This window comes from Zootoca vivipara, chromosome 3 (assembly GCF_965207765.1).
Source record: "Zootoca vivipara chromosome 3, rZooViv2.hap1.1, whole genome shotgun sequence".
In the NCBI taxonomy this organism is placed as follows: domain Eukaryota; kingdom Metazoa; phylum Chordata; class Lepidosauria; order Squamata; family Lacertidae; genus Zootoca; species Zootoca vivipara.
Window position 1 is genome coordinate 39,980,137 of NC_142586.1, and position 20,197 is coordinate 40,000,333.

General features: G+C 45.2%; 2 protein-coding genes across 2 annotated transcripts; one reads left to right on the forward strand and one right to left on the reverse strand.

The window, feature by feature from the left end:
• Positions 1-1,548: 1,548 nt before the first annotated feature.
• LOC118082762 (uncharacterized) lies at positions 1,549-6,849 on the reverse strand. Its single transcript, XM_088666004.1, has 4 exons — positions 6,738-6,849; positions 5,711-5,794; positions 4,439-4,555; positions 1,549-4,169 (listed from the first exon to the last, which is right to left on the reverse strand). The coding sequence occupies exons 1-4, from the start codon at positions 6,847-6,849 to the stop codon at positions 1,888-1,890; spliced, it is 2,595 nt and encodes an 864-aa protein (XP_088522130.1). The 3' UTR covers positions 1,549-1,887.
• SLC35A1 (solute carrier family 35 member A1) lies at positions 6,718-19,977 on the forward strand. Its single transcript, XM_035109424.3, has 8 exons — positions 6,718-6,863; positions 10,500-10,677; positions 14,120-14,279; positions 15,694-15,846; positions 16,866-16,932; positions 18,188-18,364; positions 19,057-19,191; positions 19,509-19,977. The coding sequence occupies exons 1-8, from the start codon at positions 6,848-6,850 to the stop codon at positions 19,637-19,639; spliced, it is 1,017 nt and encodes a 338-aa protein (XP_034965315.1). The 5' UTR covers positions 6,718-6,847; the 3' UTR covers positions 19,640-19,977.
• The last annotated feature ends 220 nt before the right edge of the window (positions 19,978-20,197 follow it).

The window sequence follows — 20,197 nt, forward strand, 5'->3', positions numbered from 1 at the left end:
GCCAGATGAAAGGTATCATGGGTAAGTTGAGTCTTCTATCCCCAGCTTTGTCCCATTGTAGCATCCTGTATTGGAAGGTGCAGTACTAGCTATATTTGTGGACTTCTACTCCTCACCATGCAATGCTCCCACCTATCCTCTGTCAATCTTAGCAATTAGCCCTCCCATTCTGAACACCTTTCTTTCCTTCTTTTTGAGGGGACGACGGGAAATTCACTTTTCCTTTGGACTTGGATTTCATCTAGTAAATATTTTGAATGACTTCAATTGTACCAAAGATACTTAGCTTCTGGTTCCTTGAGGCCTGACTGTAAAGTAGCAAAGAAATCTAGAATTTTAATGCCGGTGTTTCCTGCTTGGAAACAAAAGGCATAGCCAAAGTCCCGGCTTTTCCTAAATCGGGTATCATTTTGCATTGAAAATATTTTGCGTTTTTGAACATTTAAAAATATTCCCGGCAGTACAGCCCGTCATCCCTATATTGCTACAGCAAGCTGGAGGTCAGTGGAAGAGCGTGGCTTGAGGGCTTAAAGCCATGACCCCGAGATTAAGAGTCTCATGCCCCCATCTAAACAAATGGTACTGATCAGGGAGCGACCTGTGGCTGTTGGCGGCCTCTCAAGCTGACCCACCTCACAGGGTTGTGATGGTAGCTATGAAAGCGGAGAGCACCAGAGGCCGCCCTGAGCCCCTTGGAGAAAAGGCAAGATAGGAAAAATGCAGCTGGGCTGCTACAGTGGTGTCCTGCCTTCTGGCTAAGACTCACCCAACACATTTTTAATAGCGGGGATAGAAATAAGAGTATTTTGGCTGCTGCAGCTAGCCAAACACTGCTTTCTCTGCAATCCCCTTTCTCATTCGCAAGAGGCGAAAGAAGCAGATGCTGAGCAACCTCACTCACTTCCAGTGTAAAACTGCCTTAAGCCCCCATCGAGGTTGCCACCAGAGGAATTTGGCACTTTTCAAAACCAAGGAGATCTTATTCGTTTATTTGTTTACTGAAAGTTGTCCTCCACTGGACCATTCGAAAAACAAACAAACCTCAAAGCAGAATGGTAAAAATATCAGTAAAGGAATACCAAGAGCAAAATGGAAAATGTACATTTACTTTATGATGCTTTGAAATTCGAACTTCAGTGTACTTAGTATGTTAGTAGTCTTACTCATTAGTTTTTTATTCCCTTTTTAAATTTTGTTTTTCTTACTTATCTTGCATAAAGTGAGAATGCATCAGGCTGAATTCACTGGCAGTGTTTTTCTGACTTGGAGTTTTTTTGTATGCACTACTTTGATTTTCAACAAATGAAATTTTTAAAGGAGGGAGGAAGTAGGATTTTTCACATTCCAAAGGAGTTTTGGGAGGCTTTCCCCCCTTCGTGATAAAAAATGCTATGTTTTAGAGGTGAGGAGCGAAGGGAATATTTTGCTCATGGCTTAAAACAGTTTTGAATTCTCCACCCCAATGTACTCTTTGGTGACGACAAAGGAACAGGAAGACACTTATTAATTTAAGCAAAGCAAGAGAAGCCAAGTAAGCAGTATAACTTAAAAAACCCACAACTTTATTGCAAGTTCAACAAGTACATAATTATACATGCGCTAAACATGGTGAGACGTAAATAAGAGAGAAAAAGATAAACGGAAACAGTGTAAAGGGGGGAAAACCCCAAACTGTATATTTTACAAGGTTGTTATTGTACCAGACTTTAACCTATTACATTATTTGCTGCAGAGACCCCGGGCCAATGTCGACGTTCGCTGGCGAAACTCAAACGAGGGACTCGAGAGAACGAGGGACTGATGAAAACATTCCTTGCACTCCCAACATTTATATGCTCTTTATTACTTTGAAGGTTTCCACTCTGTGAAAAACACATTTCCCACACACTACACATTGGGAAGGTCTCCTCCTGTGTGGACTTTCTGGTGTCTGCGAAAATGTGCTGACTGAGAAAAACATTTCCCACACTCCAAGCACTTGTAAGGTTTTTCTCCTGTGTGGATCCTCTGATGGATCACAAGGTATGACTTCTGAGAAAATGATTTTTCACACTCCAAGCATTTGTGGGGTTTCTCTCCTGTGTGGGTTCTCTGGTGCCCCCTAAGGTTTTCTGCTAAAGTAAATGACATTCCACAATCTAAACATTTATGTGGCTTTTCTCCTGTGTGGACTCTCCTATGAACAGTAAGGCCTGATGAGAAAGAAAAACATTTCCCACACTCGCCACATTCATATGGCCTCGCTCCTGTGTGGATTCTCTGGTGTACATGAAGGTATGATTTGTGGGCAAAACATTTTTCACACTCCATGCATATGTAGGGTTTTTCCCCAGTGTGGATTTTTTCATGCCGCTTGAGGTGTTGTTTCTGAGAAAATGATTTTTCACACTCCATGCATTTATAGGGTTTCTCTCCTGTGTGGGTTCTCTGGTGCCCCCTAAGATTTTGCGCTAAAGTAAATGACATTCCACAATCTAAACATTTATGTGGCTTTTCTCCTGTGTGGACTCTCCTATGAACAGTAAGGCCTGATGAGAAAGAAAAACATTTTCCACATTCTCCACATTCATATGGCCTCACTCCTGTGTGGGTTCTCTGGTGGTTCACAAGGGTGCCTTTCCTTGAAAAACATTTGCCACACTCCAAGCATTTGTGGGGTTTCTCTCCTGTGTGGGTTCTCTGGTGCCCCCTAAGACTTTGCGCTAAAGTAAATGACATTCCACAGTCTAAACATTTATGTGGCTTTTCTCCTGTGTGGACTCTCCTATGAACAGTAAGGCCTGATGAAACAGAAAAACATTTCCCACACTCTCCACATTCATATGGCCTCACTCCTGTGTGGATTCTCTGGTGTACATGAAGGTATGATTTCTGGGGAAAGCATTTTCCACACTCGGTGCATTTGTAGGGTTTCTCCCCAGTGTGGATTTTTTCATGCCGCTTGAGGTGTTGTTTCTGGGAAAAGCATTTTCCACACTTGGTGCATTTGTAGGGTTTCTCCCCAGTGTGGATTCTCTGGTGCCCCCTAAGACGATGTGCTAAAGTAAATGACATTCCACAGTCCAAACATTTATGTGGCTTTTCTCCTGTGTGGACTCGCCTATGAACAGTAAGGCCTGATGAAACAGAAAAACATTTCCCACACTCTCCACATTCATATGGTCTCATTCCTGTGTGTATCCTTTCATGTACACGAAGCTCTGATAGGCTAGCAAAGCATTTCCCACACTCCATGCATCTGTAGGGTTTCTCTCCCGTATGCACCTTCTGATGTCTGGGGAGGTGCTGTTTCTGGGAAAACCGTCTCCCACACTCCACACATTCATACGGTTTCTCCCCTGTGTGGATTCTCCGGTGGATTACAAGTTCCGATGCTGAAATAAAGCTTTTCCCACACTCCACACATTTATGGGGCATCTCTCCAGTGTGAACAGTCTGATGCCTCAGAAGGACAGCCTTCTCATAAAAACATTTCCCACACACTCTACATTCATAGGGCTTCTCTCCTGTGTGGATTCTCTGGTGTCGCCTGAGATTTGTTTTTGAGGGGAAACATTTTCCACACTCCAGGCACTTTTGGGGCCATTCTCCTGTGTGGGTTCTCTGATGGGTTACAAGGCCTGACTTGTGAGCAAATGATTTCCCACACTCCAGGCATTTATAGGGTTTTTCTCCAGTGTGCGTTCGCTGATGGTTAACAAGTTTTGACCTAACAGAAAAGCATAACCCACACACACTGCATTTGTGGGGCTTCTCTCCTGTGTGGACTTTACAGTGTTCACAAAGCTGTGATCTCTTGGGGAACCCGATCCTACTCTCGCCATATCTGCAGTGTTTTTCTCCCATGTGGCCTCTTTCATGTTTCACAAAATCTGAAAGTTGGGAAAAACCTTCCCCACACTCCAAACAGCGATATGAGTTATCTCCTCCTGTATGGATGTTCTGGTGGATCAGAACGATGGGCTGACGAACAAGAACCTTCCTGAACTCCGAAGACTTGGGGGTTTCCAAATGGCTCGCAAGCTCTGAATTCTGACCCAAACATTCCCCGCTCTCAGAGTTTTCCTGGATCTTCTCCCCTGTGTGGATTCTCTGGTGTCTGGCAAGAGCCAATCTGAAGGCAAAGCATCGGCCATACTCTGGGCTGAAATGTTTCCTCCTCAAGTTTCCTGCTGAGAGTGAACAAAGCGGAATCAGGGTTAGAAGATGGCAGAGAAGTAGCCTCAGAATCCAACCTGAGATGGTTAGACAGATGATGCATGAGAGATGGAGGTCATACCACTTCTCTCCCCGCTCACCACTGCATATGGTATAACCAGTGGAAGAGCTATTTTTATTTATTTTGTTGATGAAGTAACAGAGAACATGTTTCTTGCCAATTCCCATCAATGGAGGAGAAACTCTGAAACGACTCGTCATCCCACCCAAACCGCCTCACCTGAGCTGGTGTCCGAAATGGCAGCTCCTGTTCCGTCTGAGATCTGATATTGTGGGGGCCTGGACTCTTCTGTTTGCTCTGCGCTGGGGACGAGGCTCGTCTTGGGAAGCAGCAGGGCTACGCGGGAAAGAAGTGAGAAGAAGGAAGAAGAGGAGGAGGAGGAAGAAGAAGAAGTGAGGAGAAGCAAGCATTCTGCCTCATGGCCCAAACCATCTCCAATGGCTGTTCATCCAAAGCTCCCTCAAACATTTCTGGAGAAGGAGAACCCGTAACTAAACAGCTTGGGTTAGGGGGCTGGATGTTTGGGGGGGGGGGGAAGGTGGTCCTTCGCTCTGTGTCGGAAGGTTGAGGGAGGACTACTGAAGATGTCTGGGGGGTGGGGGTTCGGGACAGTACTGCCAGGACCCCAGGGAAGGAACCTGGATGGCGTCCATCACACGCCAGTAAACTCATTTTACACAGCTAAAGTGCAGCACAGTGGTTAAAGTGCAAGACTAGAACGTTGGAGACCTGGGTTCAAATCCCGCCTCAGCCATGAAACTCATCGGGAAATATTTGTCCAGTCATTCCCTCAGGGCTAGCCTACCTCACAGAGATTGTTGCTGTTGTTATTCCCTGCCCATCCAAAATATTTAATTTTACACAGAATCCTACCTCACACAAGTCTCTACACCTATGCTAGCTTACTACTACTACTTTCTTATTTCTACCCCACCCATCTGACTGGGTTGCCCCATCCACTCTGTGCAGCTTCCAGCACATATAAAAGCATAATAAAATATCAAACATAAAAACTTCCTGATACAGGGCTGCATTCAAACGTCTTCTAAAGGTTATATTTATTTCCTTGACATCTGGTGGGAAGGCGTTCCACAGAGAGGGCGCCACTACCAAGAAGGCTCCCTCTGCCTGCTTCCCTGTAACTTTGCTTCTCGTGGTGAGGGAATTGGCAGAAGACCCTCGGAGGAGGTGGGCCTCAGTGTCCGGGCTGACCAATGGGGCTGGAGAGGCTTTTTCAGGTATACTGGGCCGAGGCTGTCCGGGGTTTGTTGTGGGGATTAATTGAGGGGGAGACCCGTGTAGCCCACCTTGAGCTCCTTGGAGGGGGAAAAGGTGGGATCAAAATGCAAGGCATTTGGAATAAAGTACATTTGCAGCTCTCGTGCACCAAACCTGCTCCCCAAATACCCTTCCTCCCCAAAAGCAACATGACAAGAAAATGTCCCGGAAGGACGGCTTCAGACTCTTGCAGGGAGGAAGGAAGCTCCTTACCCAGAGAGGCCACGTTCCCCTCATTCTCTAGCATGGCCTCCCTTGCTCTTCGACCAACGTCCAGCAGGGAGGGCCCTTTCGACCCTGGTGAAATAAACAGCCACGACCTCAAAGGTTAGCAGTCTCTGTAATGACAAAATACCCTCAGCAATAACTGCAGCACCTCAGGAGCACCTTTGGTGGCAAGCGCAGAGTGGGAATTTTGTCTTCCCCATAGAGGCTTGCAACTTCATTCTTTGTTTTTATTAAAGATTTTCTTGGGTTACCAAAAAAGTGCATACATCGTCTCTGTTTTCAGATCATAAAAGTCCTTTCTTCAGATCATTTATATGCAATGTGAGACTTTAATGCCCTATACGCTTTCCAAACGGTGTGTCGTGACACATTAGTGTGTCGGCTGCAGTGTGTAGGTGTGTCTTACAAATGCTCCCCACATTCCTCCTGGGGCTGGAGTTAGTTTAAAATCTGTTTTGCTAGGGAAACTGAATTACTGCATCGCGAAATGATGCAAAACTGAATTACTCTGCTGCAAAATGATGCATGTCTAAAAAGTGTGTCACCAACATGAAAAGTTTGGAAAGCTCTGCTGCATGCAGTATAAGGTGGGGGGGGGGAGAGAAGGGGGATAAGTAGACTTTCATTCTTTTACATAGTGGATGTGCAAGGTTTTTGTTTCAGCGTCACATGGATAGGTTATTTTTCTACTCATCTGGTATTAGTTTTCATTGGCACTGACAAACCTTTGATAAAAAATTGTGGTTTTCTTTACATATTTGTTAAAAAAAATTCTTCTTTATGGTCCAGCTCTCACTTCCATACATCACTACTTATATATAAGTCACAAATTAATAGCGCGTACATATGATACCGTAGTGCAAAGTAACGTGCTATATACGTGAAAGTATCCACTATGAACTCATGTAACGTTTTAAACCGCAGCAGGCTGCGCGCGAACCCGCGCGATTCCCCCTCCTGAGGACATTCCCATGGCTTCCGGCGGAAGTAACGAGTCATCCTGCGCTCCAACCATAGAGCGGCTGGTCCGCTCTAGCCTCCGACGGTTGCTGTCTCTCGTATACTGGGAGGCTTGGCGGGGCGGGCTTGAGCGCTTGCGGAGACGGATTCCTTTTGGATACCATGGCGCTTCCGAAAGGTGAGTGAGAGGCACCCTGCCACCGCCGCCGTTGCCGTTCTCCCCGTTATGCGTCAATGGAACAGTCCGTTCTACTGAGGCAAATAGCCAGGCGTCGTCTTGTTACTTGGAAGGCAGGGGTGGGATGTGAAGTGGGGGTGGGGTGGGGTGGGGTGGGGGAGTTTGGAGACCTGCCTGATAACGCGGGCGCGGAGGTGACTGGCACCGGGGACTCCGGGGGCAACAAACCCGGCCCGGCTGCCTGGCTGCTCTGCTAGGAAGCGGCTCTCGCTCAGGGGGGTCTCTCTGCTCTTGTGTTAAGGAGGCGAAATAGTCTAAGGTTCCTCGATGGAAGATAATGCTTCCTCCCTCTTTAAAGACATTGGCATGTCGGGGTCTCGCCAGGGCCGCTGGCAGGATTTGTGGGGGTTGAACCCAAAATGTTAATCACAACGAATTTCCGCTCCCCATTCCCTCTGCTTCAGGTTGCTTAGGCGAAAGAATAGTCCCCCCTTGAAGCTCCCTCCGAGCATGGAAATATCGCTGACTTCGTCTGTGAACACAGACTTGGAAACCTTTAGCCGCTTCTCGCATCATCCTTTCATGCAAACGGTGTCTGATGATGCTCCGTGTCACTCACTTGGCAACCTATTATAATAGCTGTTCTTGTGCAATGACCCTGGTCTAGAAGGCAAGCTCTTTCTCTAGATCCATGCGTATGTATTAATCGGTCTGAAATGCTAGGAGAGAGGTTTTCACATTAGAAAATAAATGCATCTAGGGATACATGAAATTGTAATGCAAAGAAGTGGCTTGCCTATCGTTGTGGTGTTAGAAACGTGCTTTCTCCCGTTTCTGAAAAATTGGGCCAAATAGACTTCTTTACGCATAGCACTTTTGTGTGTGCGTTGTTATAAGGACGTTAGATGATCTCTGTTGGATCACACCAATGGCCCATCTAGTCCAACATCTTGTTCTCACAGAGGCCAACCAGATGCCTATGGCTAGCCTGCAGGTAGGAGCTGAGGGCGGCAGCACTCTTCTCAAGATTCCCAGTAACTGAAATTCAGAGGAATAGTGCCTTCTACAGTGGAGGTACAATAGCCATTGATAGGTTTAGGTAAAGGTAAAGGGACCCTTGACCATCAGGTCCAGTCGTGACCGACTCTGGGGTTGCGGCGCTCATCTCGCGTTATTGGCCAAGGGATCCAGCGTACAGCTTCCATGACAATGCCACTTCTGGCGAACCAGAGCACCACAGGGAAACGCTGTTTACCTTCCTGCTGTAGCTATTCCTGCTATTTATCTACTTGCACTTTGACGTGCTTTTGAACTCAGGGCCAGCTCTACGGCCAGGCTGGGTGGCGCAGGGCGCCATGGCGCCGGCCCGCCAGGGGGGGCGTCACGCAGCCGTGCCTGCCCACCCGCCGGCCGCGCAGCAAGCCCGCCAGCCCGCCCGTCACACAGCAGCGCCCTCGGCGACCGCGCTGCACGCTGAGCCCGGCCACCCACCCACCCGTCGCGCTGGAAAACGGGGCGGCGGCGGGATCCGTCACACCAGGGCGCCAAAGGTGCTTAAGACGGCCCTGTTTGAACTGCTAGGTTGGCAGGAGCTGGGACCGGGCAACCGCCGACCTTCCAATCGGCAAGCCCTAGGCTCAGTGGTTTAACCCACAGCGCCACCTGCGTCCCATTGATGGGTTTATCCTCCATGAATTTGCCTGTTCTTTTTTTTAAAAAAGCAATCTGAGATGGTGACCATCACTACATCTTGTGAGACCAAATTCCAAAGTTTAACTATATATGTGCTGCCTGAAGAAGTACTTTCTTTTGTCTGCCCTGAAGCTTCCAACATTCAGCTTCCTTGGATGGCCCTGGGTTTCTAGGATGAGAGAGGAATCTGCTTTCCCCACACAGTGATAATTGCATCTTTTGCAGATAATTCTGCTGTTTGCATTTAGTTTGATATACACCTGAATTAGGCTGAAGGAAATAGAGTTATATTGTACTCAATTTAAATTACTCAGGATGTACTCAGTTTAAATTAGTGCAACAGTGCATGTATTACTTGTACCTTGCAGGGATGTTTACACAGTCAAGGTGTATGAGTAACAGGATTTAGTAATTCCCAGTCATATCAGAATATGGTGTAATGATTAATGCATTCACTGTTGAGTTAATAACGAAATAAAGGTTTATACCAAGGATCCCCAAACTTCGGCCCTCCAGATGTTTTGGACTACAATTCCCATCATCCCTGACCACTAGTCCTGTTAGCTAGGGATCATGGGAGTTGTAGGCCAAAACATCTGGAGGGCCGCAGTTTGGGGATGCCTGGTTTATACAGTTAAAGATAAATTGTTTAATCAACAGTCCAATTCAACTGTAACTATGTTATTTTTGGTGGCCAGAGACTAGATCAGGCACCCCCAAACTGCGGCCCTCCAGATGTTTTGGCCTACAACTCCCATGATCCCTAGCTAACAGGACCAGTGGTTGGGGAAGATGGGAATTGTAGTCCAAAACATCTGGAGGGCCGAAGTTTGGGGATGCCTGGACTAGATGATGGCTGTTCTACTATACATCTTATGAAGAATCTGAAGTTCCTTGATTAGTAGCTTCTTATTTGCTGATGCTAAAACCAGTATGTGGAAATAATTTCATTTACTGTATTTCTGTTGGCCTTTGGTTTCAAGAAGAGTTATAGGTGCCAGATGAGGTACCATTTTGAAAATAGCCTACAATTATCTAGACCAGAGCTTTCCAAACTCTGTGTCGTGACATGTTAGTGTGTCTGCTGCAGTGTGTCACGCGAACACTCCCCACCCTCCTCTCTGGGCTGGAAAGGGGTTAATTTAACCTCCAGTTTGCTAATAAAACTGAATTACTGTGTCACGAAATGATGCATATCTAAAAAGTGTTCCACCAACATGAAAAGTTTGGAAACCTCTGATCTAGAGAGCCAAGAGTGCGATAAGGCACTCTCCCGCACCAGTTTGAAGGGCCTTTGAGCCCTGGCCCCACATTAGCCCTTCTGACAGGGGATGAGCAGGGCTACTTTGGCATGCTAATCAATCAATCAATCAGTTAATGCTTATCAATTAAACAATTAATTAAATGTATATCCCTCCCTCCCAAAGGAGCCCAGGACAAACACACTAGTGATAAACCAATGCAGTTAAAAATAAAACATGTTCAAAACATCCCAAACCAATTAAAAACATATGAAAGCAGTAACATAGCCTTATTTCAGAGTTGCCAGGAACAGTATCTTTTGGCCATCAAATGCCTTGGTAAACAGGAACATTTTAAAGTTCCTCCTGAAACTTATTTGTGAAGGAGACAGATGTGCCTCACCAGGGAGGGTTTTCCACAATTGAGGAAACCACCACCAAGAAGGCCCTATCATAAATCAGTGCCAACAAGGCATCCCCTAGTGGTGGCACCACCAACAAAGTCACCCGCAAGTTTTGGGTGCAAATCCTTGTAATGGTTAACCGTAATGTTTCTACAGCAGGCCTGCCATAGCTTTTTGAATATAGAATGCTCCTGTTTTAAAACCTGTTTTCTAAGGACCAAACAGCAAATGTAACTTCACTGTAGCTGTCAAGGTGGTTCACTTCTCATGTCCAATAGAGCGATGCTTTTGTTTTTCAGAAAATGTCAGCTTGCTTTTTAAGTTGTACTGCTTGACGGTGATGACCTTGGTGGCTGCAACATATACAGTAGCTTTGCGATACACGAGAACAACAGAAACAGTTTTATACTTTTCGACTACAGCTGTTTGCATTACAGAAGTTATCAAGCTATTCCTAAGTTTGGGCATTTTAGCAAAGTAAGTATAAATGTCGATGAGTAAATTGGAATAGGGTATTTGCTCTTTTTCTGTTTCTTTTATTTTCCTTGTTTTGTTTCTTGCTATGGTTCATGTGGACTGTGTTAGGCTTCTGTGAGCAGGTGGTATCAGAGGAGTCCTTCTCGAAAAGATTGGTTTTTAAACAAGTGAAAACCACCCACCATTTTAGTTTCCTAATCTCTTTTATGAATAGGTGTCTCTGCCTTGAGTTCATTGCTTTGGATAAGGTTCAGAAGTCTGTGTAAATTAAGTATGGATGCTTGGCTGGCAGGTTTCTGGGTTGGTGTAGGCAGGAGTCTTCAGAGTCATTCAAGAAGAATTTGTATTCTCACTAAGGCGGTATTTAAGGATCAGAAGCAATCCTCTGAACAATGTTGACCTGTCCTCCTTCAAATATGCCTATGATGTTCTGGAAGGATTCTCAATCACAGGGCACCTATTACTTCTTTTAGCCTACACAGAAGCTACGGTATTCAAATGGCTTCTCCCCCATGCTGGTAACATATGAATAATTGACTCTTATTTGTGTTTTAATGGGACCCCAGACCTGCTGCCTCATCTTGGTAATGGTAGAGCTGGCCTTGAGCCTCATGGTAGAATGCTTGGGCACTTTCAGTAAGTCACTGTTCTTGCTGTATATTGTAACATGGTACACTACAGTGGTGTAGCCTTGGGTAGGAATTTCCCTAGCCTCTCTGTCTCTCAGAACCTCAATATTTCCCAAAATCTGTGAGTTTATAAAGGTTGTTTATGAAACTCTAGCTCAGGCATCCCCAAACTGCGGCCCTCCAGATGTTTTGGCCTACAACTCCCATGATCCCTAGCTAACAGGACCAGTGGTTGGGGAAGATGGGAATTGTAGTCCAAAACATCTGGAGGGCCGAAGTTTGGGGATGCCTGCTCTAGCTTATTCAGTAACATGCTCTGCAGCAAGGGTAACATGCTTTGCACCTTTGGCCCTCCAGCTCCCATAATCCCTGGCCATTGGTCATTCTGGCAGAGGCTGATGGGAGTTGTAGACCAGCAACAGCTGGAAGGTCACAGGTTACCCCACTGCTGACTTCAATCATGGTTAAGTATAGACTGCAAATTGCAATGTAGAATTTCTGTCCTGAAGTGGGTTTGCTAATCTTTGTCTTGGTTCTGTCATGGTGGGTGGGGCCACCCACCTGTCAATTACCTGAGGTCACAATGATGGTGCTTTAAAGTGCCCGAGGCTTTGGCTTTACCACCCACCAGCTTTTTGCAGGCATTGGGTGTGTGGGTGAAATCCCCGCAGGGAGCTCAGTAAAGCACAGCCTTATCCAACAAGTGATGGGCGGTAGAGTCAAAATCAGATTCATCTTTTGCCAATGCGCAATCAGGAACGCATGTTAAGGCTCCCAAATATGAATTGGCAGCTGTGCCTCTATCCGCCCCACCTGACAACACAGGTCATGTCAGGTATGAGACAAGCAGGTGAGTGTCGTTTTGGGAAAAACTGCCTCTAAGGCCAAAATTGAATCCCTGGAGGGCAAAGGTTGGCCAATGGGGTAGAAGTTGTCCACCCCAGAATCTGGGACAGAACCTGGGAGAGAGTTTAGTTCTGCAGGCTGATATAACCTCTGGTTTGTGCTAACCTTGGTTGAACTGTATGTCTGCATTCAGCATTTGTCTTTTTGAATAAAAACCAGTTTGCCTTTTTGAATAAGCCAGCAGTCAGTCAGACTTAATCTCTTCTCCTGCAGTTGTCTTTGCCGCCCTCACCTCTACTTTCCAACAGATGTAATCCAATATGAGTAAATGCTTTATTCCCCTTCTCTTGCAGTTGTATCCCATTCGCTTCCTTTGTAAAGTCAGCTGAGAAGCACACATTAGAACGGTGGGGGCTGATATGAGTTCTCTGTGTTCAGAGTAAAGCAATCTTCTCCTTAACACTGCTAGATCCCAGAGTTGAGTCTCGAGGGGCAAAAAGTAGGTCACTAGTTATGAGTATCTTTTCTGAGGCCTGGTTTCAGCTGCATAATCACTTTAGTCACCCTGTAATTATGAGGGCAAAATGGGGAAAAAAAGACATTTCATGCTGTGCTGACTCCAAATACATAATTACTATCCTATCAAATTCAGAAATGACATGGATTCTTGAAATTGGGTCCCAGGAAAGCCCAACTTCCCTGGCAGGAATAGTTTAAACAAGCAAGTCACAAGCAATGGTTTGGACTTTTAAAATATGGAGATAGCATTGACACGAAGAGGCTGCCCTCATTTTAGTCACAGGAGGTAGATTTAAGGGGAAACAGCTTTCTTGCTGTTTCACAATATTTGGTGACGTGTCATACTGTACTGGATTTTGTGAGATTGTGTATTTTGCCATTTTCCTGTACATAAGTGTATATACAATGCCCATGTACAGGCTTTTGTTCTCCCAGATCTGGTTCTCATACAGGGGTAATTTCACATGCACAGGAGTAAAGACAGTGTTCCTCTGCCTCCCCCCCCTTTGTTGTTGTTGTTGTTGTTGTTGTTGTTGTTGCATACGCTACAAAATCACGGAGGCGGATAAAATGCATGTGCAAAGCTGTTCATTTTTGCAGCAGGAACAGGACTGCTGACATCTCAGGTGGCCAAAATGAAGCCAGCAAAGTGGTGTACGTATAAGATAAAAATCCTGAGATTCACCTAATGTAGAGTTGCCATATGTCCAGAATTTCCCGGACATAGCCAGTATTTGGGCCCCATAAACAGTGTCCAGGCGGAAATCACTTAAATGTCTGGAAAAAACCAGACGTAAGGCAGCCTATGTTGGAAGTATAAATTTTGGCAAATTTCATTTATAATAATAATAAAAAATTTCATTTTTATAAAAAGCTCAAGAACTTTGCCAAAAAAGCTCACTTTTTGAAATATGGCAACCCTACCCGATGAGCCCCATCAGAGGACAGCTGCAAAGCTTCTGGTGTTTTTATGGTGCCTTGAAATGGTATGTAAAGGGTGATACATAAATTTAATTAATTAACTACTGTACTTTTAAAAATCTGCCTTACTGCAACATTTAGAGGAAGTTTTAAAACCAACCAACCCAACCAAATGTTGTCTTCATTCCAGCACTGCCAACTGGAATGTCTGGTTTGCATTCTGTCACCCTCAAGGCGGTTACAGCCTTTGTTTGCCTTGCGGATGGAGGAAGAATGTGAATCTTAAGCTTTCCAGGAGACTCAGTCAGCACGACTCTCCTTGCTCTAGCTGGCTTCTGCTTTTCTCTTTTTTTGATACAGGATAGGAAGCGGGTGTTATTGACAAGCTCATCCTGGCAGCTGAGAGGTTGTGAGGCTAGGCCTCTCTGTTGGGCTACTTCTGGATTGTTCTTGTTCTGCTGTACTATTGTCAAGCAGCTACAGTCATATTTGTGCTCAGAGATTCTTCTTTTTTAAACATTTTCCAGAGAGACTGGAAGCCCGGGTAAACTATTGACATCTTTAAAAGAAAATGTCTTGGGCAGCCCTAAAGAGCTACTCAAATTAAGTGTCCCGTCTCTCGTCTACGCCATCCAGAACAACATGGCCTTCCTGGCTCTTAGCAATTTGGATGCAGCCGTTTACCAGGTAATGGTTGATGTTTGGAAGCTAGATGCAGACTCCCTAACCTTACCAGGCCACACTCCTCATTGGTCCTCCTTTGTAGCCATTGTGAGTGTTCTTGCCTGCTTAGAATGAGCCCCGGCACTCTGACCACTCTTTGTGCTTGTCTGGGAGAGAGAGATTTTTAATGTGCCTGGAAACACGCTGTCAAGGTTGTTGTGACTACTCCTGAGTAACGACCTTCCACATGCTTGTCTTTCAAAAGTCTTTATTAGTGCACATTATTTACAGTGTAGCAAGGTGTTGGTTTCATGCATCCTCATTCCGAATCAGAATCCGGCACTGCCCCCTTCCGCGATTTGGACCAACATAAAAGCAGTGAATCTCCTCCCTTTTCTCCTCCTCCTCAATTCCGGTGTCCGGGGGGGGGGGGGGTCTGCGGTCTGCCTGATTCCTCTCCTCTCTCTCTCCCTTTCCCTCTCTTCCTGCCTGTGGAGCAGGGGCTCTTGGATGTTGCAAGAGGTCTGGCACTCCCTTTCTGTCTCCTGACTTTCCTCATCTGCCCCTTCGCTTTCATGACTGCTTGGAGATGGGCTGCTTCTGATGAGGGGCGGGGGCTCTTCTCTATAAGCCCTTCCCCTTACATACGCCTACAGTACAAAGGTTAAATTAATATTCCATCACTCAGTCTTTATTGCAGTCATAGACCAGGCAACAGAAAGAAATAAACATTAGTTTCTATGCCCACCACTGGCATGTGGCCCCTGAAGCATTGTCCAGAGGGGAATGTGGCCCTCAGGCTGGCAAATGTTCCCCATCCCTGAGCTATTATGGATGAGCTCGTGCAAGTGTGCCCATCAACTGGTGGCTTCAACATCGAGCGACAGGTTGTGTGTGTGAAGCAGCTGTCACAAATGGAACACCCCAAACAGAACTTCTGCATTGTTTGATAGGAATTCAGACGCATTATCTTTTCAATGGAAAATGGTTCACACTTTCAGCTGCAAGTCATGGAAGGGAAAAGTCATCCTGTGCGTGTAACTCTTTCCTGAGAGGAAGGGGATTGTTCACTAATGAAGATCCTGCCATTAACATAACATTCCTTACATGAACCAAGTAATGATGTTGGATGGGTCATCTAGTCCACCACGCTCCACAATGCAGGAATCTCAACTAAAGATTCCAATCTCTGCTTAGAAACCTCAAAGGAAGGAGAGTCCACAACCTCCCGAGGGAGTCTGTTCCACTGTCAAACAGCTTTTACTGTCAGAAAATTCTTCTTGATGTTTTGTTGTATTACATTGTTGTTATAACGGTTGTGTTATATTGTTGTTATTAAATAGAGTAGGTTAGATATTAAACACATTGTCTTTCTGCCCTTTTCCTAATACCTTGCCCATAGCTAAATGAAACATGCCCTTTCTTTCTGGCTTCCTAGGTGACCTATCAGTTAAAGATCCCATGTACTGCTTTATGTACAGTCTTGATGCTGAACCGCTCTCTCAGCAGACTGCAGTGGTTCTCAGTCTTCATGTTGTGTGGTGGAGTCACACTTGTTCAGTGGAAGCCAGCTCAGGCCACAAAAGTCCAGGTAAAGTTGATCACTGGGAGCCTTTTTCCATACCTGCTCTCTGAAATAAGTTGCTTGTGCATTAAGTTGCATAATCTTACCCTAAGGGCATCGTGGAAGAGTTTACTGCAGGGGTGGATTAATTGCAGCCCTCCAGATGTTGCTCTACTGAAGGGGTCAGCAAACTTTTTCAGCAGGGGACCGGTCTACTGTCCTTCAGACCTTGTGGGGGGCTGGACTATATTTTGAAAAAAAATATGAACGCATTCCTATGCCCCACAAATAACCCAGAGGTGCATTTTACATTCTACTCATATAAAAACATGCTGATTCCTGGACCATCCGCGGGCCGGATTTAGAAGGCGATTGGGCCGCATCCGGCCCCCAGGCATTAGTTTGGGGACCCCTGCTCTACCGCAGCTTCCATCTTAATCAGGATGTCCTTTCCACACTGTAGGAATTGGGCCTTCTGTGTGTTTGCATCTGCCTTTCGGAAGCCCCTCCCTTTGAATATGAGACAGGCACTGTCTCTGTTGCCTTTTTGGTGCCTACTGAAGGCCTTCAACAAGTTGAGACCTTTCCCAGTCTGCATCTGTATTGGAACCATTTTAAAGATATTCTTTGGATTTTGTTTTTTCACTGTTTTAGCACTTGTTTGGCACCGTACGCTCCTCTGGGAGAAAGGGTAGTATATAAATGTAAGTAAGTAAGTGAATGAATGAATGCCCTCATTGCATTTCAAGAATTAGCTAAGTTGTAGTATCCTGCAGCAGCTGGTTGAATTAGCAGGAGAGGAAAGGAGAAGCTCTGTTAAGCGAGTGGATGACCGCCTGTGCTACATTGGCTCTCACTCTCTTTTCCCCAGAGACAATTGAGCACACAGGGAGTCAAATTCTGTAGTGCTGCTTGCATAGCACTGGCAGATGTTGCCAGATGGCCTAAGTCATCTTTTGTTGTTGCAGTAAATGAACGATCTGGCTTGGCTTCTGGAAGTGACTGCAGCTATAAATAAACTTCCTCTGGTTTTATTTGTTCTTTAGATGGAGCAGAGCCCATTGATAGGCTTCGGTGCGATAGCCATTGCTGTTTTATGTTCAGGATTTGCAGGTAAAACCTTGTGGTTAAAGTTATCTTCAAGTAGCAGGAATTTATCTGTGACTGTGGCTAGTCCGACAGTGAAGGCCCCCTCTTCCTTTACCTTGCCAGCTTAGAAAACACCATAGCACAGCTCCTTCCCATCCTTCTCAGGTAACATGGGAGAAGCTCTGGGAAGTGTCTTGGGTCACATCCACGCCATACATTTAAAGCACTCTTATACCACTTTTGGGACGCGGGTGGCGCTGTAGTGTAAACCACTGAGCCTTGGGCTTGCTGATTGGAAGGTTGGCGGTTCAAATCCCCACGACGGGGTGAGCTCCCGTTGTTCGGTCCCAGCTCCTGCCAACCTAGCAGTTCGAAAGCACATCAAGGTGCAAGCAGATAAATAGGTCCCACCCCAGTGGGAAGGTAAAAGGTGTTTCTGTGCACTGCTCTGGTTTTGCCAGAAGCGGTTTAGTCATGCTGGCCACATGACCCGGAAAAACTGTCTGCAGACAAATGCTGGCTGCCTCGGCCAGTAAAGCGAGATGAGCACCGCAATCCCAGTCGTTTGCGACTGGACTTAACTGTCAGGGGTCCTTTACCTTTATCTTTTTATACCACTTTAGCGGCCGTTGCTTCTCCCAAAGAATCCTGAGAACTGTAATATGTTTCTTCCAGTAGCACCTTAGAGACCAACTAAGTTTGTCATAGGTATGAGCTTTCGTGTGCATGCACACTTCTTCATGTTCTTCATGCATGCACACGAAAGCTCATACCAATGACAAACTTAGTTGGTCTCTAAGGTGCTACTGGAAGGATTTTTTTTTATTTTTTGTTTCAACTACGTCAGACCAACACAGCTACCTACCTGTAACATGTAAGATGTTTGTTGCACAGCTACAATTCCCAGCACCCTGAACAAACCCAGTGCCCAGGAGCCTTTGGGGGAAACCAAAACCGTTAAGAGTGGTGTAAGAGTGCTTTAAGTGTACATTGTAGATGCGACCTATGTCATAGCTCAGGTCTGCCCAGCCTAGGTCTCTTTCGTAAGACAACTCCTATAATCTCTTGAGCATCAGCTCTACCTGTTAGGGCTAATGGGACTCAGGTGACAACACCTGTTGGAGGGCATCAGGTTGGGGAAGGCTGCTGTAGCTGTTCCCCACCTCAGCATCACCTCTTCCACAAACTTGCACGGTGGGAAGGTGGTGCAAGTTGACCCTGGGTTTCTGATCTCTGTGGTGTGCGGTAAATTCACCTCTCCCTTCTCTTCCCCTTTCAGGGGTATATTTTGAGAAAGTGCTGAAGAGTTCAGATACATCTTTATGGGTCAGGAACATTCAGCTGTACCTCTCTGGGATCGTAGTGACCTTGGCTGGTGTCTACATGTCTGATGGCGCTAATGTAATGGAAAAGGGCTTCTTTTATGGCTATACGCGATACGTCTGGTTTGTCATCTGTAAGTATCTGATTGTCTTTTATCTTCAGTTCTACTTTTTTCTTCTTCAAGCTGGGGCCAGGGTGTATGAGATCAGCTTGGGGAAATTATGGGGCAGAGACATCACTGAGCACAGCAAATTAAATTCAGTGGTCTACTGTCCTGCAGGAAATAATTCAGAAGCATGCACTTTCCAGGGGAGTCTGACCAGTTCTCTCCTGAATACTGGCAAGAACTTAAGAATCTTGGGGTGACTATCAGCTAGACTGCATGAGGGATATGGGAAGAGACAGGCCTTATTCCCTGGGTTACAAAGAAATAAGTATTCAAGGTTAAGACTAACTGCTGTGCTGGCTTTCCAAAGGGACTTTGGGTAGCATAAGAAATGCAGGTCCTGTCAGGTAGGGCAGGTTAGTCACGCTGGTGCCATTCAGAGAATAAGCCAAGATGTAAACAAGCCTTTTTCCTTGATATGTAGGGATGTAAACAGCATTGCTGGTGCAACCTAATAGGTATAGACTAATACCAGGTTTGGTGTACCATGGAACAAGGGTATGCCACCTGGAACACAAATTTAATCCTCTGAGGTTGTGATACATGTCCCAAATGGACAGTATCTTCCATCCTTCAAAAAGCTATTGTCTTATTCTATGGTAAATAAGAAAAAGATGTCAGACACTTCATTAACAGGGATATCTCCTTTTGCTGTCTAGTCCTTTCCAGCGTTGGAGGTCTCTACACTTCAGTTGTTGTTAAGTACACCGACAACATTATGAAAGGTTTTTCTGCAGCCGCCGCCATCGTTCTCTCTACCGTTGCCTCGGTCCTCCTCTTTGGCTTACAGATAAGTACGTTGCTTTTGGCCATTGTCCACAATCTTAGGTGGCGCTCCTTTGGCGCGGGCTTGAATAACTGTTGTCAGCTAATTGTATTATTGTATAGTATTATAATCTGATGTTGTCGGCCCACAAACAAATCAGCAAAGGTTAACATTTCAAAGATGGCAGCATCTATTATTATTGCCAGATGTGGTGAAGCATAAAGGTGAACTTAAATATGAAGTACACAGCAATCTGATAACGAGTTTCATATTAAAAAAGTATTCTAGAGTTTCTGTTTGGATCAGTGTGTTTTAAACCATGTGCTTTTATGTTTTCCTCTTTAGCCATCACCTTCTCTCTCGGTGCCCTCCTTGTATGCATCTCAATATACCTGTATGGACTGCCTCGACAAGACACTACAAAAATCCAGCCAGCAGAAGCAAAAGGGTCAAAACAAAATCTGATTAGTGTGTGATAATTTGCATAATGAAGAATAGAAAAAGACAATCTAAAGACTTAACATGAGTGTTTGTTCCCCTCCCTTTTTTTAAAAAAAAGAGCCTTAAACTGATAATGCAAGACTGTTTGAACTAAAACTGAAGTAACTCATTAGTGAAATGAAGGATTACACTGGAGGATGGAAACTTTGCTAAATTGTGAATGACTGCTTTTTGTGTAAAGTTGATCTATTTGTGTTGAACTACGAAGAGTTTGTTCGCCAAGAAGAATGAAGAAATTGAATGTGCAGTTTTTAAATATATATATATATATATATTGTATATAAAATAAAGAGGGGAATGCCATTGGAATTCACTTTGATGAAACATGTAATAGGGATTCTCTTCACGTGTTCTTGTAAGGAAAGGTGCTACATTTACTAACTAAGTTGTTGATTCAGTCTTAAAATATCTCAAATTCTCAGACGCACAGTACAACATATTTCCCGGTATCTGCTTGTGCCTTGGCTTTCATATTGTCGGTTGCTGAATTACTCTGATAATCAGCTAGTTGTCGTAGCCAAAATGAAACCAAG